Here is a 25,296-nt window from a genome sequence, read left to right as displayed (position 1 = left end):
GGGTTTTTTTTTAATATTTTGACACTCTGCTCCCCCTTAATAGGAATTCTTCCTAGAAATAGCGCGTACATTTCTAAAGGACCCTTTTCACAGTCCTTTTCTTTTGGCTCTAAAATGATGTATATGTAATTGGTAATTAAAGGTGCAAGCTCTCTTCAATATAAACAATATTGCTCAATGTTAGATCATTAAAGGGAACCGCAGCACTAAATAATTACCTTTTGCGTCGTGACACACTGTTCGCGGGCATCCGCTCCCTTCCCAGCAGTCCCTGTTCAGTGCAGGGTTATGGTTACATTTTCACTAATGCAAGGAGGCATCTTTTCATGATATAAATTGGTGAATTAATTACATAGTATTGTCTTCAAACTACTTTTAAACTTAGATGAAGGGGAAAAAGGTAATTAATAGTTCTGAGAACGAGTATTGTGCTCTGTATTTGATAAGCTTGGTGTGAGTTAGGAAACTGAAGTCTTCCCGCGCCCATCGTCTGCTCCAGCAGGATGGTCCATGCTTGGGCACTTGTCTGGGGTCCCAGTCCTTTTCCTGCTGCCGCCGGTGCTGCTGCTGCCGCCGGTGCTGCTGCTGCTCTCTGCTTTGCTGCTAGGGAGCTCTGATGCAACTTGCAATACAGCTGGGAGATACACCAGTCAATTATTTATTCTGGAAGGCAAAACCAGGGGTGGTTCTTTTTCTAAACTGCCTTTTTCAAGGCTCAACCATTTTTGTTGCCAGGTAATACATTTCACCTTCTACCTCTTGTCCCTTTCCTATGTGTTGTGGTTTTTTTTTTTTTTTAAATTTGTTTTCGGCCAGGAGGAAAATCCAGATCTGGATTATAACATCTGTTTATCTCGGTCTCACTTCTTTGAGATATTTGTGTGACTTGCTTTCCCCAGGAAATACATAAGCAAACTGCTTGGGCTAATAGAGAACATTTTTCCTCCTATTCCTTTAATCCTGATTCGATTAGAGGTCTCACTCACTGATTTACATACTGTTAGTTCCTCTGTTTTGTTCAGCCCAAATCCTATAGTCCTTGCAGAGGCAAAACAGCCCTAGGCAAAAGTCAGTGGAAATTTTGCCCGAGTAAAGACCAAGGTTTGTATGATTTGGCAGTTACATGGCAGAACAAGAGAAAACAGACCAAAAAACACATTTTGCCCCAGAAATGGATTGTGATCCATAATTATTTTATAATGTAGGAATTATCTTCTAAATACTTATTAAAAAAGCACTGTGTTTTATTAATTGTGAAATGAGAAGTTACTTATTTCTTAGAAACTGGTGCAGGTCACTCAGAAATGCTTTCCCAGTCTTTGGGGGTAATGGTATGAAATCCATCAGGTCCGTGGGCAAGATTTAAACACAAAAAACTTATATTAACCTATATAGCAACTGCGGGGGTATTTGACATTAGGAAAACGAGTGGAAGATTTCAGGCTCAGCCAATATTCCAGTATGTTATATTCCCTTTCCCACTGTACACATTTTGAAATCCCTTAACTTCTCATGAGACCTTATCCTGCTTACCTTACTCTTGCAAATAGTTTGCTGTAATTCATGCTAATGGGTGGTCATTTAACCTTGCTGGTATCTTTGTAATGGGACGAGGTGGTACTAATTTTGCATGCCACGGGGAGCCTGATCCTGCTTCTTTGGAGCACACAAACTTTCCCCCTCTCTCTGAAATAGGAGGAGAGGTTCGGGTGCATAAGCTTTGCTGGATGGGGTCTTGGCCAGATGGCTGGGAGATGTGGTGGGAATGAGAAGATGGGATAAAAAGAGAGGAACTATTTCAGAAAGTGAGTCGGGGCTTGAACGTTTGCAAAATGGCTCTTTGCTGATATCCTTGCAGCGCTGGCAGCAGTAGGAAGGAGCTGTCAGGAAAGCTCTGCCAGGTCAGCCTTTCCATTTTGTTTCAGGCAGGCTTGGTTGCAAAATATATTGAAATCTTTCTGGGAGAGCGGAAAAGCTGAAAAATAGAAGAAAGATCTAATCAGGCTTGGCTTCTTTGCGGGGGGGTGGGGGAGGCTGGGCCTCTCGTGGTGCATCCTTCAGAGTCTGCAAACATTCAAAGCAATCTCTTTCTCTTCTCCCCTCGTCCCTTTCCTCCCCCTTTCTCCTTGTCCATGTAAAGCAGAGGCTGACCATGTGGAACCGGCACTCGCCGACGAGGATGAGAGCCTGGCAATAGCAGAGCCGGGTGGCATCAGCATCGCCGCAGGCGGGACAGACCCCGACTTGTTAACCTGTGGACAGTGTCAGATGAACTTCCCGCTGGGAGACATCTTGGTTTTTATAGAGCACAAGAGAAAACAGTGCAATGGCACTGGTGGTGCCTGCTATGAAAAGAGCATGGATAAGAGCAGCCCTCCCCCCTCCTCACGCGCCGAGCTCAGGAAAGTGTCAGAGCCAGTGGAAATCGGGATCCAAGTCACACCCGATGAAGAAGACCGTCTTCTCACGCCTACAAAAGGAATTTGCCCCAAGCAGGAGAACATTGCAGGTACAGCATGTTTTACACTCAATCAACTGCCTAGGTAATCTTTTAACGAGAGCCCTCTAGAAAGTGCCATGAAACAGAGGCTTCAGTAACAGGTCTTTATAGGAGCCATTGGTCTGGAGGATCCTCACGGCTACACAGGGCTCAGCGTCAACCCCACGTTTAATTCAGTATACCTATCTGTAGTCTCTCAGTCCCCTGGGAGAGCCAAGGGGCAGCCGTACATGTAGGAAAAAGCAGAAGGTTGGGATCAGAAACCATTTCAGGAGCATCCTTAAGCAGGTAGCAGTGGCAGAGGGATAGGGGACTTTGGTGAGATGCTCAGTTCAGTCCAGCTCAGATACTCTTTGTCACATGCAGACCCACTGGGAAGGACCACATGCCGACCCCACTGAAGTTGGTGGAAAAATCCTCTTCCCACTGACTGCAATGGGAAGAAGATTTGGTTGCAAGGGCTAAAGCAGAGGTTCATGAAGTCCTTGCTTGTTCCTTCTGCTGGGCTAGATGTCAGCTTCCTGGTCTGCATTGCTGCCCGTGCCTAGGTCTCTGCAGATGGCTGGAGCTGGATGGGTGACACCTCCATTTACATGCGCACCCCAAATGGCACTTTTGAATAAGCAGACAAGAATACAGACTGGCACGGGTAAGCAAATTGCAGACATTCCTTCTTCTAAAACTCTCGTATGTGGTGTAGTTAACATTTACTCAGCGGACCTCCCCATCTCAGAGGTGGACAGGCAGGCAATGGTATCCACCTGGGTGAGCTGCTGTGCAGCAGTTCCTGCAGAGCACCCGCCATGGGGCCACTTCCGTCATGCAGGGCGCTTCTCCCCTCTGCGGCAGTGCGTTCCGCTGCAGCGGTGAAAAGACAGCTCTGCTCCCTGCTACTGAGTAGGGGTTTTATATTACACGGAAGGATCTCCCCTCAAACAGGCCTTTTTTGTTCAAATCGACTGTGCTCCATACAGAAGACCAGTGGCAAATTGTCATTGCTACCACTATCCCTATTTCTCTTAGAATGGTCCTATGGGATTAGATCTGACGGTCCAGGATCCTGCTTGTAGTAGAGATGTTCCCATGACAGCATCCCCAGAAGACTTGTGAGAGGCTCCAATCTTTACAATTGAAGCTTAAGAGATTCCCGATTTTAGCGTTAGAGGTCTCCGAGTCAGTCCCCAGCATCTGGGGATGGCTTGGCCATCATATAAATGAAGATGCAGGCTTTGAACTGCTGCAGTCTTCAGATGTCCAGATGATCTGCCTCTTAGGAGAGGGCATATGCCACCCGTTGACTACCTTGTTGTCTTCTAGGAATCTTTTATGGGTGCATCACCATCTTAGCATGGGGCAGCTGGTAGCTTTGGGGGCATTAACCATGGCAGCCTGCGCTGTACCATTGTAAGCAACCCTACTGTAAGACCTGACCCCGTCCTTTCTCCATCTTTTTTCAGCTTTCCCCATCCTTTTGCACTTACGAATGCATTTCTCAGCAGCGATGACTACCTCATGGTGTAGCAGCTTTGAGGGCTAGATTTTCTTCCCATTTGGTGGGAGCCAAAGAGAAATATTCAGGACCTTCTCCTCCAGCCTGCTGAAGACCTCCTGAATGGTGCCGAGCACTCTCAGTAGCTGTTGATCTCTGTGCAAGCTGGTGCTCAGCCCCTTGCAGAGGGTGCCCAGTGCTTAGCAGGCTTCATCCAGGAGACCTATGCTGTAGTTGCAGTCCAGATCTTGTCTCTTACTAATCTGTGCCCAGGTTCAGTCCATAATGAAATACCTCAATGGTTATACTCAGCACAGAGGGTGCCGTCCCATCCCGTCTTCTGGGGGTCAGCATCAATATAACTAATGCTTTTGCCAGGCGGAAAATCTGCTGGGGGAGGGGGCGAAGGGGATGTTCACATGTGGCAAAGGCATAAAAAAAAAATTAAAAGCCAATCTGGAGCACCTAATCTCTTTCAGACTAAACTGAGTATCAAATGAAAATATGTAGGAAAGATTTTGAATTGAGAAAAATAAAAGGGTTTATCATTTGATTGGCATTTTCTCAGCAGTGCACGGAGATAGGGACATCAACGAAATAGTGCAGTAATAATGCTTTCTCAATTAGGAGCCCAGCTCCGAGATAAAAAGGTGCAGTGTCCTTCCATATTTTTTTTAATAGCAGCGGATAGTTTTCAATAGTAGGATAAAAGCCTCACATTACAGCCATGGAGGGTAGCCATGAAAAACCCACAGAAGTCATTCACTGGAAAGGCTTTAGTGGGATATACCAAACCCCTTATTTATATTTCAATAGAAAGGCTTTCTGCATTAGCCAAGAAAATCAGAATCTGCATTTAACATTAAAGGTATTTCCCAGTGAGCGGCTGTAGAGCATTGTTGTTAGATTTGTTAAAAAAAGAGACTAAATACGATTTCATAAAAGGGAAACTTAATCTCTAAGGCAGCTTTCTCCCACCCCGCCACCCCCTCCCTTTATTTTTTTATTTTTTTGGTAATAATGCAACAGCCTACAGTATTTTTACTTTATATGTGACGAAAGATATTCTTAGCCTTTCTGTACTGCGACAGGAAGAATGAATTTCTTTATTCCACCAAGAAATATGTAAAATAATCCCTTAGAAGTACGGGGAGATATGTTTGTTCAAAGCATTTAAAATGTTATTTTAATCAAAGGCACAAAACACTCTACATGCTGTGTCAGCTAAAGGAGACCATTACATTTTAACAGCAAATCGTGCTCTTTTTCCCCCTCCTAGCTAGCCCCCCCCCACTTTGAAACTAACTTTTTTTTTATTAAATAAAAAGGCGAAAAAGATTAAAGAATAAAAAAACTTCAGTTGCTCAAATGTATAAAGTAATTTAATATGGTGGAAGCATTAATTATTTTAGCTTAATTGAATTCTGAGGACTGCAGTAGTTGCATTTTTGTAGACAAGCTCTGTTTATTATTTCTTTGTGTAGATTAACAGTAAAGGAAACATAGATAACTTTCAGTTATTTATTGTAAAATAAATGTGTCAATTCATGTGTAAAGCAAGCTGTTCAAAGATAATTGAGTCTTTATATTTGAAGAGGGAAACCAGAAATCACCCACTCGCCACTCCGGCTCCCTGAAATATGCCGCCACCGCTGCTGCCCTCAAATAGGTTTCAGCTCCTCTCCTTGATCTTGTGTTATTTTTGTAGACCTTTTTATTTGGTTGAAATGATTTGTGTGGCCTTCTGCGGTGTGACTGGGCTGCCAAACCTTGCAGCTTCCCGTGGCTGAGCGTAGCGAGGGTACGTCAAGCACTGAGCTTGGCTCTGCCATCGCACCTCTCTTCCCTCTGGGTGTGAGGATGTTGGGATGCAGCACCGTGCCGAGCGTTCACCCTGACACAGGGTGCTCTGGAGTCCTAAGGTCTTTCCTTCTCTCTTCCTTTTTGTCTTTCTTTTTTTTCTTGGTAACTCTGCTTGCTCTGTTCACTGAATGCCTCTTGACCATGTAACAGACCTTGTGAGCTTGGAAGGAGGCAGGTAGAGCTCAGGAGTCTGCAAGAACTTGCATGCACGCAATGCAGATCTCCAACTGGCACTTCTAGGTATCAGTAGAGACAAAGGCAACTTTATCTCCGCAATCAGCTTTTACAGACCTTCTGATAACGAAGTCTGTCATCTTTCCTTGACTGATAACTTGCAAATCCACACTTTTCAAGGTGCTTTCACTTAGTTACCGCTGTCCGGAAGGTGTGTGGTAGCACGTTAGCTGGCACTGGGAGGACGTGACTTGCTTAGAAGCAGTTTCTCCTGTAAAATTTTTTGGGTTTTGTTTTTTTTTTCAAATGGGCTGACCTGTTTGAAAATCAGTTCTGCCTCTCGTACAGAGGGTGTGATAGTATTGAACAGATGTACCAGATTGTCACACAGCAAAACACAGCCAGGCCAACGAGTTGGCTAGGAGTTATCAGTCACTGCTTCTTTCACTTCACCGCTGGCAGGTATTTTAGAAAAAATTAGACCACCGTTGTATGTTATACCTCTTTTTATCTTTCATATTTATCAGATCTTGGGCATAACGAGGTGACCTGTCCTGGCTGAAGAAGGCTCTGGAGAGGTGGTTCCCGCTGTCCTTTAACTGATGGTATCTCCTGTCCTCCTCATGGCCCTGCTGGGCTCACGGGCCACAAGGCTGTTCTTCAGCACGGCTCTCTGAAACGATCCAGAGTAAAGAAAAAGTACCAATCAGCTTGTTTTTAATGCTAGATGGTTTCAGAGAACCCCGGCAGAGAGGAGGGAGCCTCGGTAGGGCAGAGACCACTTGGACCAGACCTTCTCCAGCTTTGCTTGCTGGTGTGCACACTCTGGGCAGCTTACCCTCACGAACACAAAACCACTCCAGCAGCAGAGGTTCATTAAGACAGCGTAGATAATTTCCGCAAAGACGGTGCTAGGAAAGGGGAGGGGGTTGATTGGAATTCCTTGTTCATCCTGTCCCGGCCACCAGTGCTGGGCTCCATACATTATGTACTTGAACTAGATGTGCATCGTGAAAAAAGGCTCCCTGTCAGAGGCAGGATTTAACTGCAACCCCTGCTCCATGAATGTTCATTTCAGGCTTTTGAATGGTAAAACTGCCAGTGAGAGAAACTAAATAACTCGCATGTGCTGGAAGCCAGAGATAAACACTGCCGCAGGTTGCCATGAAATAGGCTATTTGATATATTTAGAATTGTTATTTTTCTCCAAATTAAGATTAGTTAAATCCATGTGTGTTGTGTGAGTGATTGTTAACTCAATGGCATGGATTATCCTTTTTTCAAATCATGACAGCTAATTATTATTGCTGTCTACCCTGAGACATTCACTTACAATGTACCATTATGGACCCGCGCACCCATATTAACTGTAGGACTCAGACAGCCATCGTGATGCCTTCACACGTGAGGAGAGGAAAATGCGAGCTGAAACAACCCGATGCCGGTGGCAGCAGTGTCAGGCAGGTTGGGAAGAGGTGTCCTGCATAGCGCCGAGCCGGCGCGGGGCTTGAGGGCCATCCCTCCCGAGGCCACCATGGCACCGTGTCTGGCTGCCAGTACCTTCCCGGGGCGGTGGGTCTTGCAGGAGTGACTTGTCAAAGCCAGGTCAGGAAAAACACTATGTGACGAGGAAGAGGCTTCCAGAAGTGTGTCGTAACAGTGCCTGAGAAACTCGGGCTGTAACTGCAATCCTTTTTGTGAAGCTTTTCCAGGCTTGTTTCTCCTGTCGTGTCTGCCAGGCTTTCCCTGAGCGCAGAGGAGTTAGCTGGCCTCCTCCTCCTCCGCTGCTTCACCAGGTATTTAGCAACGTGTTTTGCTAATTGGTGTTGCTGAGCAGTATGTGGGGGACGACACTCGGAGGGTGTCAACCGCAGCTCCCCCGAGAGCGGGGTTAATGAGCAAGCCTCCTGCCCCTGAGGCCCTGGGGACCTCGGCTGAGGTCCTGACTTGGGTTGTGGGGAGAAAAACAAGCCGGGTGATCTCAGCCAGAGCGCTGTTTGTGCCTGGGGCTGGACAGGGGCACGTCAGGGGAGCCTGGCTCTGCTCCGGAGACAGGCCCCCCCAGCCCACGGGAGGGGCCCGTGGCGGCAGCTGCCCGTCCCTGGCTTGCTGCAGCTTCAAGTATGACAAAGGGCAGCTGAAACGTTGACAGCTTAAGGTTTTAAGGCTGCTGGTGAGGCTAGGTGGAGGCTCTCCAGGTGATGTGATCCCCCTTTAGCAGATCCTTAGGGGAACTGGTGTGGAGGACGCCTGGTTGTGGCTTAGCAGCCCCCTATCCTCAGTGTGCCTCCCCAGCAGGCAGTGAGGGACGGCAGGGCTGAGGCTGCTTGGCGCTGCAGTGTCTCTCACCAACGCGCGGTAAGCACCCTGCTAATTCCGGCAAGAGTTAAAGGTGAGAAACCTGCTGATTATGAAACCCTTTCTTCCCCTTGCTTGAACTCACCGCACCCGTGTGGCGTGGCTCCAGCGCCCTCTGCTCAGCCCCAGCCCGGGGGGCCACTGGCCGCCCTCTCCCCTCCACCATCTCAACTTGGCCCCAGCTGTGTCCTGCCCGCAGTGCGGCCCTGCCAGGCACCAAGGCTTTCACGGCATCCCTGACAGTTAAGTGTTAAAATAATCACACCGAGTTTTAAAAGCAGACTAAAAAAATGCTGAGGAATATTATGCCCTTGATTCTCCCTTCTGGTTTTAGTCTTTTGTTTTGTTCCTCTCACCATCCTGTTTTTCAAAGTTATTTTCTACGCCCTGTGTGTGGTTAGCTGGACTCCCACGAAGCTGGGATGGCAGGTGCCGGTGCTGGAGGAGCAGCGGGGGTCCATCTTGCCTCGCTCCACCCCAGTTTCACCTGGGGTAACTCCCCTGAAACCGGCGGTGCCATGCCAGATCGATCGGGCAGCGCAAGCAGGGACCTCCCCTGAACGTATGGGGTGCCGAAGTGTGGACAGGAGCTCACTGCTGTTATTTTCTCTCTTAGTTATAGTCATCTTTGGTTTTATGTGTGACAATGCTAGGTAAAACCTTTTCGACAGAAGTGCCATTTTGCAAGCTGATGAGAGGGGAATTAAGAAAGTCATTCAGTACGCATGGCCAGAGTCTCACTCTGGGGTGGATGCGTATCAGGAGTCACTTTTTAAGACCAAAACTTGCTTGTTTGCACCAGCTCGGCACTGCCGTTACCCTCTTTTAATTCTGTGGAAGGACTCCGGATTTACTCAGAGGTAGAGTCAAAATGTCACCCAACAAAGTGGTTTTTTGCCTTTATTTGAGCCCTTTTGTGAAATTACTTGGGCTATGTGTGGGAGACCAGAAACTGTATTTCTCTGATTATTATGAACATGGAAAGATTGGTAGATTTTTTTAGACAACGCTAATGGTAAATGATGAAAAGGCACTGGTCAGCCAGTCATTACTCATTTTCTTGACAACTTTGTGAGCAACTGTTAGGAGCAAAGTAAAAGTAGTGCCCAACCATCCTATAGACTGCCTTGGCATTTGTGTGGATGTGACTAATAGTGGTAGGCTCGTGCATGGTAGAGTATTAACTGCAAGAAAGGAGTTCGCCTGCATTCGCAGGGGAATTTTGCACTGGGAGCTAGCAGAAGGAAAGCCGGTTGTGTGGAAGTACTATAAAGCAGAAAAGCTCCCATATAGATAGAAAAAGTTGCTGTTCCTCTCCGATGGTGAATAAATATGTAAAGGCACAGAAATGGTTCCTTTGCTTCAGCAGGACAGAAGTGCAGCTATAGCATGAGGCTGCCTCCCTTCATGTCTTTTCCATAGATTGTTTTTCTTTCTCAGCCTGTATTTGAACTGTGCTGCCTATACACACAGTGACCAAATCGGCTGTGACATAAAGGTTGAACCTTTCTAGGGTTTTTTGGAGATTGGAACATTTTTCTATCATAACCAGAGAAAAAAAAGACCCGTGAAGTAATCATACTTTTTGTACAAGAAAGGCTTGGATTTCTATGTCATGTCACATAACTTCAAAGGGCATAGATTTGGGGCTGAGTTTCAGCGCTGGCTTTGGTGGCCGAGTGGGAAGATGGGAGCCCCGAGGGTGAGTAATAGAGGAGAGAGGCCAGGTATGGAAATAAAACCGTGTTTCTCAGTGGATAACCCTGGAAGCCCAGAGAAACTGGGTAGCTCTCGGCTTGGGAGACGTGCGCGCTCACTCCGACGAGAGCATCATTTTCAGCATGCTTCTTTCTCCCCATTCCCTCCCACCCTCCAAATGGTAATTGGTGGGCTGTGCAGTAGAAATGTTATTAAAAAAAAAAAAAAAAAGAAGAAGAAAAAGTGGGTGGGTGGGGTATCTAGGGATTTGGTGTCTAAGCTCAGGAGTTAAGCCGGAAATCCCAGAGATGTAATGAAAACAAAACGGACTTTTCACTCGCGCTGTGGCATTCTGGCAGTGAGAACGCTTTCGTGAGCCAATGTTTTCATTGTAGGTTTTCTCGAGAGAAGTAGTGGAAACGAATCGTTAACCCCTTAACAGGAACGAATGTGGTTGCTGCAGCGGGGAGAGGAGAGCTGTCTTGGCTCCTAGTTGCCATGTTGGAGAGCTTGGGGGTGTGTATATGTTTGTGTGTAGTGGGGAAGGTGGGCTAGATACCACTTGTAAGGAGTTTAATAATCTTAATGGCAGATGTGAAGTGGTTACTTAGCGGTTGTTGTTTTTTCCTCTTTGCATGTATGCCTTTGCAGAAAGATTCGAGCGTGATCAGCACAAACCACTGTTAAGCCTGACAGCTCTTAAACTCGCTCTTTCTTCTGGCATTTGGTAGCGTATTTCTTGAGCGAGAAAAGGGGGACACTGCTTCTCAGTCCCTCGGCAGGGTCATAAAAGCTGCAGATGGAAAAGACCTACCAAGTAGTAGATCTCAATTTTCTTGGAAAGTGGAAGTACAGGATGCGTCTCTTTCGCAAGCATGCTACATGTACAGCTTTAAATGTCCAGCAGCCTTGGACAGGGTTCAGCCTTACAGGAGTAAGCCCCTTCATTAAAAACAACGGAGTTTGGGGAGGAAGGGAGGAGGGAGTGTTTAATCTAATTTACCTTAACAGCCACTTTTGGTGAAGAGATTGTGTCTCCCTGTTCTCCATGCTCTGATTAGGCTGCATTTTATTTCGATATTTTATTTCACCTTTTGATCACGGCTGGCACTTACCATATTTCTCTCTCCACTCTCTCATTAGGATATTTTATCTGCACGTATTCTTGCAAGCAGTATAGAGCATCAGCCCCCTGCTCTAGCTAAAGAGCATCTCATCTACCCTTTAGCATCTCGGAAGAGCAATTAAAATCATTATACACCTTCTTCCAGCTGTCCTAGATCCTCCGGTCCAGCCCTTGCATGCAGGTTGTGGGACTCTGGGTGCTGTGCAGACTTTGGACGTAATTGCAGAGCTGCTGCAAGGGGCTGCATCTCTGTGGCTGACCTTGCTCAGCACGTCTGGCCTCTCTATAGATGTTTGCCTTCTTTCTTCCCACTTTGACAGCTCCCCCCCTCTGCACTCCAGCCCCTCACTCTGCCCCAGCCTATTCCTTGGCTGCTCACGCTGGGAAAGCACCGCGGCGGAAAGGTATTTGTGGCTGAAAGTGCCTTGGCAATGAGCAGAGGCTGAGGAGAGCGTCCGTTCTCCCGCACGCCCCTGTTTGAAGAGGGGAAAAACAAGCAAGGAAAGAGATACTGCTGAATAAATGATGGTTCTACATGTTTTTATACTACGCTGCTTTCGTAATGGTCATTTAAACAAGGTAGAGTGGTGGGGGAGGAGAGAACAAGACGAGACTGCAGACAGGGATTAAACAGCCCTCTTCTTCTTTTAAGACATTTATTATTTTCAGAGTCAAACCTGTAGCCAGCTAATGTAACTGTAAAAGTCTCCTTTGAATTATTGGCGAGGCGCTCTGAAGTATTCTATTATAGCTGAGGTACTTGCGCGCAGGCAAAATCCAGATTTGAATTTAGCACCTACTTGTTTTATTTTCTTTATTAAACCAACTCCCGGCTCATTTTTTCCTTTCAATACCAGCTATTCGTTTCCCGTTTTCTAGAGTGCCCTATTACTAGCTCATAAAAAGAGTTAGAAACTGAAGGGAAGTTTCCTGAGCAAGAAGGATTCCCCCCCCCTTTTTTTTTTTCCCCCTCCCCCTATGGCTTGGCCCGGAGCCAGCCTGTCTTTCAACAAGTAGAGAGCCATTCCAAGTTGAAATTTATAGAGCAGAGTCCAGGTTCAAGGGCTGAAGCCCGCCAACAGCTCCAGCCTCTTTGTTACTGATTAATTCTGCAAGCGGTTCAGCTGGTTTGCTCACTTCTGCCTGCTTTTCACAGCGCTGCAGCGCTTCCGAGCCGGCTGCCGCTGCTTCCCCCCGCCCTGCTTTTCAGCAGCGCTTTCCCCCTTCACTGTAGAGCAAGCCCCCAAATTCATTTTAACCCCATGCAGTCCAAGCTGCACCACGTCGGCTTTAGGTTAAAATTGCAAAAAATCCTTTCCCTCTACTTCCCCCCCGTCCCCCTCCTTTTTCTTTTCCCTACAGCTAATTTTAAACGTCTGGAGCTTCCCATTTCACTTCAGCTCATATTAACAATTGCTTCTTGGCATCGTTTGGAACCCAAGTTCCCAGGTTTTAATTAGTTTACTCAAACGCATGCAGCGGGGCAAAATAGTTTCTTTCAGCTTTACCTGCAAAGGATGTTTCCTGTCTCAGTGAGGGGGTTTCCCTCGTGGAGGGATTTGAAAGGCAGAAGTTTTCAAGTGGTCTCAATATGAGGCCCCACAAGAGTGAGTGTGGGAGGTGAGGGGGAGAAACAGCAGGAAGAAAAAAAGGAGGGGAAAAAAAAAAACCAACCAAAAAAAAGTTTGGGAAAGTATCTTGAAATGAGGATGGTCCCAATCCTGCAACAAACTGGATGTCAAAGCATAACCTTATTGACGTCAATGGAGGTTTTGCCATTGGCTTTAGTGAAGGCAGGATTTCATCCTTAGCCTGCGCCGTGCTGTAGGTATGCCAGCGGTCCTCTTGCAGTCAGCGGGATTACTGATGTGCAGAAAGTTAAGCATGTCTGTAAGCGTTGGCAGGATTAAGATCTGTGCTGGTATTTTCAGACCAAGTGAAATGCATGTGGGAGGTTTTTAAAGAAGAAAGTGCATGGGAGTTTTAAAAAAAGGAGACTATAGCCGAGCCTGCCATTTTTAAGTGCCTTGGGGAAAAACCTGGGTTGCTATTAAAAATATCGGAGGACTAATGTGTTACTAATTGTGACACAATTAACTTCTTAAAAGTATTCGATTGTGAGTCCCAAGAAAATAAAAATATAGTGATGAAGAGCTAGAAATTCAGGCCTGTGTTTTCAGTTCAAACATTTCTTTTTTATTAACTAGAAATAAAAGCAAGCCTAGAGGTTCACTTTACAGTGCATCTTGGTTACTCTGCTCCTAGAAGTCTACTTTTGGGTAGGTTATTCAAAGAATTAAAAAAGGACAACAACAAAGAAAAGAAGCTCAAACCCAGTAGCTGTCTGAGACCCCTATATGTGGCTTTACCACAAAGCTCTTAAATTCTTGTTTAAACATTTCTCCAGAGCTGTTACTCAGGAAATAAAAATGTGTTCTGTTTGTCTATAGCAGATTAAAAGTTTACCTTTAATGTGACAGCTTCTCAAATCTAGTGTCGGAAACATGCCTCTATTTTATGGTATTATGAAACAAGTCTGGAGCAGAAACAATATATTTAACTAAGAGAGAATGAGATAGAATTTGTGGGTTTCTTTTTTTAATGGTTTATAACCAGAGACCTTTTCTGTGTCTGTCTCTGAAACTTTTGTGCATAGGAGTGGCCAGCACATGTAAACCACACTTCGAAATTTAACAGTTAACCTTAAAAAATCTTAAGTTCAGCAAAACTGAACTTTTTTTTTTTTTAGTCTATGGACAGCTCTTCATAATGATCTGGCAGAGGAATCTAAAGTTGTTTTTTTTTTTCCTCCAAAACATTCAGAATTTTAGCAGCAGAAAACTGACACGCACCCGAGCTCTGAGAAGGCTCTCTCACATCTGCCTCTGCCTGTGTGCCGATTCCCTGGGGTCCCATTTATAACAATCTAACAAGATAGAATCTGCCTTTGAGTATCAGTAAATATGGCTAAAGATCACAAAACTCTATTCATAATTGTTCAAGACTAAAAGGCAGACTATAGTGTTTGATTAATGTTTATGGTACAGGGCCTTTTTGCAGAAAGAAGTTAAACCAGTAACCCCCAAAACCCCCTGAAAAAAACCCTGACGCCCTACTCCAGCCCCCTCAGGCTCCACTGAAGGATGCTATCCTCCTTGTGCTAAGTTCATAATTTAAGATGATGCACTTTATTTTTGATTTTGAAGCTGATGGAGGATACCCGATCGGAGCTGTTTCTTGAAAGGGATGCACAAGGGAGGTTTCTGTTAGCAGTGCTAGTACACAGGAGCGAAGGACATCGTTGCTGGCCTGCTGGCAGCAAGCACCCATCCCTCAGGTCAGGGGGCTTTTGACAATGCATTGTCTTTGACTGGCCTCATCCCTACCATGTCTGCTCTGTGGGCGAGGAAAAACACCCCCAGTCCTCAGTGCTCCCTATCTAACAATTAACGTTCATTAGAGATATTTAAGCAGGGGGAGGTTATGGATGCAGCGGTGTCTGTCAGAGACCCCTAGCAGAGGCACCTGCTTGTTTTGGAAGGACTGATGAGCTGGATTGATGAGGTCTCTGTTAATGCTGGAGCCTTGAGGCTGCTCATGCTAGGGTTTGTGCTGGGCGACCGGCAGTTTGCAGCAGGCATTACCTAGGTGGGGTGATGCACCAGTTGTCCACACTCCCTCTGCAAGAAGCTTGGGAACTCCTATTGTCTCGGAGACTGTTGTTGGGAGACTTCCCCGATGTCTGGAAAGGTTTATTTTTTTGAGCGATAGTGGGTGGAGAATACAATACAGATGGATCTGTTTCTCTTTCATTAGCTCTTTTAAGATGCTTGTTTAAATGTGTTCGCTTTGCTTTTCAAATGGTAAATGTCAGTGTTTCAAATATCACTGTTGATGACAAAAAAAAAAAAAAATTTAAAAATAGATCTTTGAAAAAGCCCAGGCCAGGACTCTGTTAAAATGCTGGTCTAGAAATGGCAAAGGTGACTCTGGACATGCACAAAGCATGGAAGATGCGGGGAAGAGTCAGTGCTAGTTTACATTCAGAGCCGGTCCCTCTCGGAGCTCCTGCCAGGACAGAGCCCAGAGCAGGTCCAGGTCCTGGGGGGGGGAGCCGGTGGCAGGGGAGAGCTGCAGCCAGCAAGTGGGGCTGGGTGCTGGCGAGGGTACCCGGGGGCTGTGCAGAGCGGGTAGCTGTGACTGTTGCAGTGAAAAACCCATCTCTGGGGAGCAGAGTAAGGGTACAGAGAGAAAACCTGGAAGGGCAGATGTGCGTATACTCCAACGGAGTTTATTTCTTACCAAGGAAACAGCGTGGCCTTTGGCATGAGACACTAACTGGGTTGTGCAGAGCACTGTGCTAGCAGAAATTCCACCCCAGCGTGCCATCACAGAAGAACCTTGGCACTTCCAAAATCACGCTTGAATACTTCTGTTTCCCACCCTGCTGTCCCTACACTTCTCCTAGCCCTGGCTCTGTGATGGCAGTACTCAGCAGAGCCTAAACCCCGTCCCCTGTAACCCTACTCTAGGGCAGGTCTTTATGGTTTGATGGGTAAAGCGCAGGAGACCACCTTTGTTCCTGGGAGTGGAGCAAGTCCAGGAATTTTGAGTGCTCGTTTCTGTCAGTTTTAACCCTCACATCTCTTTGCCAGCACCAGCTTTAAACCGCCCACAGGAGATATGCAGATAGGCACTCTCATTTCTCAGATGAGGCAGAAAAGATGTGAATGGCTTGATTTTCCAAAGTGCCTGGCTGCGTCCGGCAGGGGCGCGGGGCAGCCTGCCGTGCTCAGCACCCGTCTGGATGAGGCTGCAAGCACTGCCATCCAAAATGACAGCAGGGAGCAGGTGACGGCAGCGGGGCTATGGCCAGGAGAGCCTGCCCTCTGGTTCACTGCTCATGGCCCTGCCCTTTTGTGCGTGCATTGATAATTTTAAACAAGCCCAAATCCCTATGTGTTTCTGTGCTGCTAGCAAGTTCCCCCCCTGCCAAACTCCTTGGCAAAAGGGTTGGATTAAACAAATGCAAAATCACAGGCAGGGCACCAGGGAGGGTGGCGATCTCGCTCGTCCCCTCTCACAGCCCGTGCGCTGACGGTGAGGATGGATGGAGGATGGGAGGCTTCGTGCCACTTCCCGGAGCCTCGGCAGCGTTGCCACTGTGGGCACGGTGCCAGAAGATGGCTTCTGCCTCGTAATTGAATAAGGTTCTAAGGAAATTTCACTTGCGAGCATGCGATAGGGCCCTTCCCCACGTAGGGAGATGGGAGCCCCGGAGCCGGGTGCCTCAGGCGAGATCCTGTCCGAGTTTGGCTGGGTCGGGACAAGGCTGGGTGCCCTCACTGCCACGGTATGTGCCGGGACTCCTCCGGGCTGCAGCCCCACAACTGGGTGCCGAGGAAGAGGAGAGGCAGGGGGGAAATAGGGGGGAGGAAGAAAAGAAAAGATCTGTGACAAAATCATGCGACACCCACGTAAATATTGTTTGTATGAATTGGGTCCTTCATCTTTTGTTAGCAGCAGCTTGTTAATTAACAGCAGATTAGTGCTGCTTTCTTCTGACACATGAATATATTTTGGGCTAGAAAATACTTGTACTCAATAAAACTGTGTGACTGAACAATTCAGAAAGTACCAGTGGAGCGCCGTAATGGATTCCCTTTTCATCCCCTCCCCCCCGCCTCCTCCTCCTCCTGCTCTAAATGCAAGCAGATTTCTGCAGTCTAGTGCAGAAGAGACATGTTAAACACAGCTAAATAAATCATGTTTACTCTTGGCGTTCTTGGTAGTGAAAAATCTGTTGGCTGTTTTTACTTCCTTATTTCTCAGCATTTGCTTCCTACCTGTTTTTGAGCCCGTGCCCAGAAATAGTAGTTTTGTCAAACGAGTGGATTATGCCAAACAGCAGTTCCCTCTGCCAAGGAAGCTGCTGGATCGCAAAACCCGGTGACTTCTTTCTTACAGTGACACTGAGATTCTCCCCCTTCCTCCCTCCCATATTGGGATATAAAATAAAAGTATTAAAATGTGGAGAAGCAGAAAATGTAACCAGATCCTGGCAGTTTAAGAGCCCAGATTAAGGAAAGTTTAACTTCTGTTCCAGAAGCCCTCCTTTAAGCTGTTTGTGGAGGTGAAAGTGCTGGAGATAGCAATAATAGGAACCAGACATTTTCCCTTTCTCGTTAGCATTCCTTGTCCTGTCCCCCCTCCCCCAAATGGGTGTCGGTTTTGTTTCAGCATTGTTTTTTGGTTTGGTTTGATTTTTTCCCTCTACAGAGAGCTTTACAGCTGGAAGGGAGAGGTAAATAAGCCCTTATTTTAAGCAGGTCGGTTTGCTAGCTCTGCTGTTGCAGGCAGCAGGTGAACTCTGGTTTTGGGGCTGAATTCTGCTCCTGACCCTGTGCTCCTGGGCAGCCCCATAAACTTCTTGCTTGAGTGAGGGCTGCCAAAGGGGCAGAGCTCCCTTTGCACGGTGGGGTGAATGCAGACGTGACAAAGCCTTGCACAGCTGTATGTGCATGTATATATACACACATATATATATGGCACATCTGCTGTTGTCAGCAGAGCTGATTCGACTGGAGAGGAGCGTAGCCCAAAAGGTAACTACATTTTGATGCAATCCTGAGTATTCAGCGCTCCACTTTGACCTCCGGTGGCAACTTTTTAGCCTGGACCCATCCTCCTTGCTGCTGTTATCCCAGATGTCAGTGATCCCAGATGTCACTGTAACATGGATTACGAGCCTGGTGGACTCTCCCTGTTTGGTTTTAAAATTAGAAAAAAGATCCTTTTTCCCATCAGAGCTTTGCATGTATTTACTCTTTGATCACATTGGAAGGGCCTTATCCTGTCTCCAGAGGAGCTTTAGTTCTGCATTCAGTGGTAACAGGGATCTGGCCCATGCTGAATATTAGCATTTTAATGGCTTACTTAAAACCCCATCGCTGGTACACTCACAGGGCTCCCGGCACAAGGAAAGTCCAGCTCTGGGGTTTTGCAAAGCGTTGTTGCAGGCTGCAATGCCTGCTGAAAGAGAGGAGCGGGGACGGCCCATTTGTCATAGATTATTAGTATTGTCAATAATAACATGTCTACAGAAGCCAAATTAATTCCTTCTTCCACTTTACTAAGTCCAAGAAATGCCAGATCAGTTTCAGAACAGGGGAAAAAATAAACAGAATCAAAGTTTGTATGTTATGATTCCTCTGAATTTCTGTTGGGAATACTCTGTGATAGAAATGATATTTCCATAGAGGCTTTGGCTGCCAGTTTGCTTAATTACATTAAATAGTGGTATAAACCTCGGCAGAACATAAACCTCTGTTACAGCCAGTCATTAGAATATTGAATCATAAGGAATAATGATACCAGTGCTAACGTGTTATAACAGTCTTTATTATATTAGTGATTGAAGTGTTATTTAAAAAATAAGGTTTGTTGTAGCGGTTTAGGTGTGCATGCATATTTTCTCTGATCACCTATTAAGAGACTGAAGACTGTATTTGAATTTATTACAGGGAAATAAAAGGCTTGCTTAGAGGAAGAACTACTAGATCACTGCTTATGATTTTACAATTTGATTCCACTTGTCCTTAAGGAAGGTTCATAACGCTTATTTCGGAAATGCCATCTACGTCTAGAAAATTAGGTTTAAAAGGACTACTTTGTTGAAACTAATTACAGGCTAGTTCAGTTTTTTGGTTGGTGGCATTTTAGAGATTTTGCTTTTAATGCAAGAGGTTATAGAAGGATTTGGTTAGGCTGTGATACACAGCAATAAGCTGCTGTTTGAGCATATTGACATTTTCATCAGAAACAAAAAAAAAACCCACTAGCCTTTATTTTACTGGGGTGATAGGTGTGAATTTAATATCACTTCCTCATCCTGACCATGGATGTTTGAAGGAATTATTTTGCTTCACGTTGGTTTGTACAGTATCTCTGTTTTGTTCTCTTTTTTTTTTTTTGAATACGCTTTCCTGGGTAATCAGCTTCCATTTCAAGCAGACCTGATAATAAAAAGCTTTTTTGTGTCTTATACTTTTATCTTATGGAGAACGATGCTATTCTGTTCAAATAAATGGGTGAATTGGGAGTTATGGGGGAATCTGGTCCAGAAAAAATATACCTCAGAAAAAATGTCATGTATGCAGAATGGTTCTTGGTTTCTTGTAGTTTGCTTCGCTCTTAGTTTTGTGTCATACTGAAAGGAGGAAGGGGTTGTTTTTATGCTTGTGTTTTACCTCTCTTGGTATAGGGTTCAGTTATCCTGTCTAATTAGCGCTAGGGACTGGCCACATTCTGCTCAGATCCAAGTCTTTGGGTGAAACTTTTCATTGTGCTATTTAGCAGCAGGATTGGGCGCAGGTTCATAACCTGCTTCCTTGTGCAAATGAAACGTCAGTTTATTATTTCCCTTTTTAAACTTACATTACAGTCTGAGCTAGATTCCTCGTTGCTGGTTTATTGGCCTGCTTTCTTTCATTATTTAAAAGCTAGTTAATTTTCTAGCCTCTTTTCCATTCAGAGAGCATTATTTAGTCAGTTGCGCTGATGTCCGGTAAATTGAGGACCGAAGCTTTAGATCCTCAGGGTTCCCCTCGTTTGGTGGATTGTTTTATCCTCTCCAGTTGATTGCTCCGCTCATTTAATTTGACAGATTCAGTTATCAGACTTTGGCCTGCTTGTACACACACAGCTGGATTGGTTTTCCCCCGAAAGACCCAAAACTCAAAGGGAATCCTCATTTTAAAAATCTCTGATGCTTTCAGTCCCCCCACCCCCCCCGATTGCTTGCCCTGCTTTGCTTGTTTAAGTTTGCTTGGTGTTAGTGAAATGCTCTGCTGAGTGTGAACGTGCTCAGTGCGCAAGGGAAAATTTGCAAATTATAAACACGCACGTTAACGGGACCTCCCCCCCAAACACTGTTATATTACTTGAAGTGTAATGTATGCATTCACACTAGGCAGGTAGACTATTTTTCACACTGAAATTCAGCACTTATAAAGTGCCTACACTTACATTGCTTTTGGCAAGGGGTGAGCCAGAAAACCAGGAGCTGTGATTCTCTCCCAAAGCTAATTGTGTCTGTATATTAAGTTTGTCCGTCTGTGCTTTGCAGGGACATCGGCATCACCTGATGGTCCTCCTTCGCATTTCCAGCAGTGAAACAGTTAACAGTGCTGCTGCTTAATATATTGCTGTTACAGAGGCTTTTTAGTTTCCAGGACATTTAACGAAATCAGGTGGCTGTCATTAACTGATTTTCACAGATGGGGAGACTGAGGCACAGAGGGGCAGAGTGACTTCCTTTGCCTCTCTTTCCCCAAGTTCCCTCCCCTTCCAGGAACTGTTTTTGCTACCAAACAGCTGAAGGGCTGCTGAAGCCTAATTCCATCAGTGATTTTTTTTATGGAATGGGTATGGGATAGGGAAAAAATTCAAAAATACTAGTAGAAGGCAAAGTTTGGAGCAAGGAAGAGATACTTACCTGAGCAGTAAATCCTGCTGCTGTCTTTTCCGGAGGCGACGTTCTGCCTGGGGATACGTGTGTGCAGTGCAGCATCTGCAGGTGTAAGCAGGGCTCAGTCCCGAGTGGCCAAGGCAGAGGCGAAGCCCACTGCAGTTACTGATTCCTGGCTATCTGGGGCTCTTCCCTGGCCACTTCACCTCCTTCATTTTAGCCTCTTGACCATGCTCTTGTGGTCAAGCCCTCAGATTATTTGTAGTGGTATTTCTCTCTCTAGCTGCCTGTATATTGTATTTTGCCCTTTGGAAACAGCTCTTTCCATCCGCTGAGTTCCTTCATTAATTCCAGCGCCTGTTAAATTGCTGTGATCATCTATTGGGGTGGTTACACGTTTCAATTACATCAGGAATATTTGCTGGCATATAGAAATACTCATGGTATAAGCAGGACTAAAAATTTTAATCCCCACAAAGATTTTTACAACCATTGAAACTCCCCAGGACTTAATTACAAGAGTTGGGGAACAAACTTGGGAAAATTGATGAACTGTTTATTGTCAACCCTGTATGCCTTTAGAAAAACAAACTCCACAAATCAGGGTGATTATTGTTATTTGTTTATTGCGGTAGCTTCTGGACGTTGCAGCTCAGATCAGGGCATCATTGTGTTAGCTGCTCTGTACCCATGGAGCGAGAGCTGGGCCCTGCTTCGAAGCGTTTTGGGACTGAAGAGACCAGACAGGCAGAGGGTGGGAAGGGGAAAGCCGAACTCTGGGAAGGGATGTGCTGAGCTCCAGAAAGGGATGTGTCGTAGCCTGGGTGGCTCGTGCCCTGGGGTGCCACCACCCTTCCCAGCCCAGAGTCCGGTCTGCAAGACCACCCTCCTGAGATGAGAAAATGCTCTGGTTCCCTGTGTTATATCACATCTGTTGATAATGCTGTATTTAGTATCCCTTATGATGTTTTAGGCCCAATTTGGCCCGTTTCCTCTCCCCTCACTCCTGGTTGCTCTCATAGCAGAGGGATACGGTCCTCTTGGGGCAAAGCCTTGCGTCGGTGGGCTAGGCAGCAGGCACGGCGAGAGGGAACGATAAATGCAGCCTTGGGGTAGGCGTGAGTCCTTCTTCTCGTGTGTTTAATGGGGGTGAGCCAAGATGTTTCAGTTTTTCCCTTAGCTTTGTGCTCAAAGCACAGACAAGGGGCCAGGAGCAGTTTGGGTGAGCATCAGGTGGGAGGGGGGACAGTGGTCCTGCAGGAGCCCCTGCGGGGACCCAGCTCATAGGGATGCTGCTGATGCTGCATGCGGCGCCTGGACACCCCTGCGGGCCTCCCATCCTGGCCCTCAAGCAGGTCCAGTGACAACCCACACCCCCATTTCCTAAAAGAGCGGTTTTGGCACGGCATAAGCAGTCTTGCAGGCATAGTGTGGGCTACTTCTGGGGATCCACATGGTCTTTTAGGTAAGTAAAAATCTCCACAGTCTGCTCTCGATGTCTGAGCCTCCAAAATGCCATGCACAAATATGTGGACAACCTAAAATGTGGATTTTTACACAGTAAGAAGACTTGCATGCTCAAAACAGGATATTTAGATATATTAGGATATTTATTAACCACACGGGGTGTTCCAAGCTCAGTTTATTTATCTTTGTAAAGTGCTTCCAGATCTTTGCGTGGAAGGCACTACAGAAATGAAAGGCATATTATTATTATTATTGTTATTATTGTTGTTGTTATTATTATTATTATTATTACAGCATCTAACTACTGACAGGCAACCACAGCTGCACGCTCAATTCAAGCCGCTTAAATTTAGGGGCTGATTTTTACAATATTGACTCTTAATACTTTTTCTCATTGACTCCATATGCTGAAATGTGTGTTCACCTGCCCTGCTGAAGTATCATTATTCTCCAGAAATATGTAAATGGGGTTCTTTTAGAGAAAGGAAGAAAATGTGGCATAAATATTAAGTATTCACATTTATATGGTAAAACTCAACTGCCATTTAAGAAGGGCTTCAAAGCAGCCAACTGCATGAGCTGGTAGTTGCTTCTCTGTCATTAAAAAAGAAAATGCGTTGATGAAAATAAAACCAAGGAATCTCATAGACAAAGGATAACATTTACGGTGTTCAAGGGTCTGACACGAGCTATGAACAGCCCAGGAAATGGAGAGCTGAGTTTCACAGTCAAGCGTTTTAATCAGTACGGTTGTGCACAGCCGCTGCTGCGTGTGTGTTATGTAATATCACACTTCACCCGCCCACACACACCTAGAGACAACAGGCATCTTCGAAAGGTCTTGGCATTATTCAGAGGAAAGACTCCCAGCAATACCCCTGCATGGTGTTTAACCTTATCTTTACATACGTTTAGGCGTTTCTTTTTTTTTTTCCCCCCCTCCTTCCCTTTCCTTTTTTTTTTTTCTTCTTTTCTTTCCTGTGGTACATCAATAGTAAGTGTTTCTGTATCTCCAAAAATGGAGCAGCTATGGAGTGAAAAATCCCATTAGCTCCATGATGTGTTTTCATGGCAGCTCTGAAGGTTCTGGTCATGGCCATTTTGTGCATTTTGTAGCATTGTCTTCATGCTGTTATTATTTTTTTTTTTTTTTTAAGTAGAGTTGAAATGTTACATTCTGAAGACACCAGCTAATTATTAAATGGTACCTAGACTATGCTTTCTTTAGATTTTAAAATAGGAAATAATTAACCAGAGGTTTTAAAGATCTGCAGAAAAGCCAAACAGGCCCGTGAAACCCCAGGATCTAATAACAAAGAAGGTGAGTCGGTTTTCCATTGCCCTACGAGTTTGAAGACATCCTTACCCTTGCTTTTGAATAACAGAAAGAGCTCAACCACATTTCATCCTGGTATAAGGTAGCTCTGAAGTTAACTGTTTTTCTGAAAAAGACAAAAAAAAAAGGATGTTGCTGGCTGCTAATTAGATGTATTTTAACTGCGAAGTCATTTTAGCAGCTAATATTGTTATTATGTGCTTCAGTGTGAATCCTTAGTGAAGCTATTAAATTGTAAGAGCCTGAACTTATCAGACATTTTGTAATGTGGCTGGATTTTTGTATCCTTGTTCAGAAACCTGTGGGGAGTGGAGGACCTTTCTGGCTCAGACACGGAAAACACATTTCTTACCAACTGATTACCCGGGTGGGCAGCTGAGACCTCCTTGCACCCTCCTTTTGCACTTTTCTTTTTGGCTTTTTTTTTCCCCTGGCAATAATATTTCTTTTTTCTATTGCACTCCCTCACTCCTCTCCCAGGCAGTGGTCAAGCCCCGTCGTGCACCCTCTAGCCGAGGAAAGGCATTTAACGGCAGGGACCAGTCTCCGTTATTTCAGGATACTTTCAACTCCTGCCTGTTGTATACAACAAGTTGGCGGTTCTCAGTAGCCAGTAGGCTCTCAGCATCAGGCAGGCTCCTGCTTTTGAAAAGCAATAGCCCACAGCAGACGGTGGACTTAGCCATCATTTTCCTATCTGTTTCTCACCCAGGTTTCTTACTTTGTAATTGCTGGGTTGGGTTTCTCACCGTTTGTATTTTTCCCCCATCGTTCTGCATCAATTGCTTTTATTCTCCTTCGCACTCTAAAACAAAGTGACTGATACAATATCCAAACTGATGAAAAAGAAAGGGATTTTTCCCCCCCTTTATTTGCTCAGATTTGAATTGGGTTATCTGCCTATCTTGTTTATGAAATTTTGTGCTGTCTTTTCTGCACAGACTGTGACTCCCAAATCTTCCACAGCTCCATTTCCATATTCCTGCGTGCTTGTTCTTTGTTAATCACTTGGCAAGCGCTTATTTGAATATTAAAAATTTCTTTAATCATCAAAGGCAGGAGCACAGCTTCATGAATATTCATATTTTTTTCCTCCTCAGACTGGATTCTAGTTCATTACCCTGCAGTAAAGCCAAACAGTCATCAATCGCGCTCATTACAGCCGCTGGCGTTTTGATTGGCTGCCTGCTGCTGGTAGCCCGCGTCCCCCATCCTCCCGCTCTCCTCCATGAGCTGTCGTGTACCTGCCAACAACAACAAAAAAAAATATATCAACAATGCAAGAATAAATTTCTCCGGTTGAAAAACAACTTTGCAAACTTGTCAAACACTCCTCGTCACTTTTTTTTTTTTTTGGTTTTACACCAAAAAATAAAAAAAAAATTAGAAGGGAGAAACTTGAGCTTTAGAGATGAATATTTGTCAAGAGAGTTGACGTAAGTTTCATTTGCATAATGACTTTGTACTTCTGCATTAATAAAATTTGCATATGAAGCCATGTTAATTACTCCTGATCATGCTTTTTGCATTCATGCATAGTAATTTTCTCCGACTTGTGAGAATTAATGTCTTGGCATGGGGGAGGAAGGGGGGGGAGTTGGGGTACTGTCAAATTTCTGTGCCAATGCCCCTCACTCACACTCTTTCTCCTTCTTGCTCACCACGTTGCTGTTCTTGATCTATGACTCATTTATGCATTATCATTCGAAATTCTTGGGAGAAAGAAATGTATCAATTCAAAGGGAATCCTTGTCTGCCAAAAAAAAAAAAAATCCCTGAGCAAAATATAACAAGAAATCCCTTCCCTGCCCTCCTT

General features: G+C 45.3%; 1 protein-coding gene across 5 annotated transcripts in view; it reads left to right on the top strand.

The window, feature by feature from the left end:
* The window catches only part of BCL11B (BCL11 transcription factor B), a 104,901-nt gene that overhangs the window by 20,950 nt on the left and 58,655 nt on the right, over positions 1 to 25,296 (top strand). For 3 of the 5 annotated variants that reach the window (XM_054827971.1, XM_054827972.1, XM_054827969.1), the window contains exon 2: positions 2,141 to 2,509. In XM_054827971.1, the coding sequence (XP_054683946.1) occupies positions 2,269 to 2,509 (241 nt within the window). In that variant the 5' untranslated portion in view covers positions 2,141 to 2,268. The remainder of the gene's footprint in view (positions 1 to 2,140; positions 2,510 to 25,296) is intronic. The other 2 variants (XM_054827973.1, XM_054827970.1) reach the window with 1 other exon arrangement.

Source organism: Grus americana, chromosome 5 (assembly GCF_028858705.1).
Source record: "Grus americana isolate bGruAme1 chromosome 5, bGruAme1.mat, whole genome shotgun sequence".
Lineage (NCBI taxonomy): Eukaryota > Metazoa > Chordata > Aves > Gruiformes > Gruidae > Grus > Grus americana.
The sequence above is the reverse complement of the archived record's forward strand: the minus strand, read 5'-3'. Positions and strand labels throughout refer to the sequence as shown.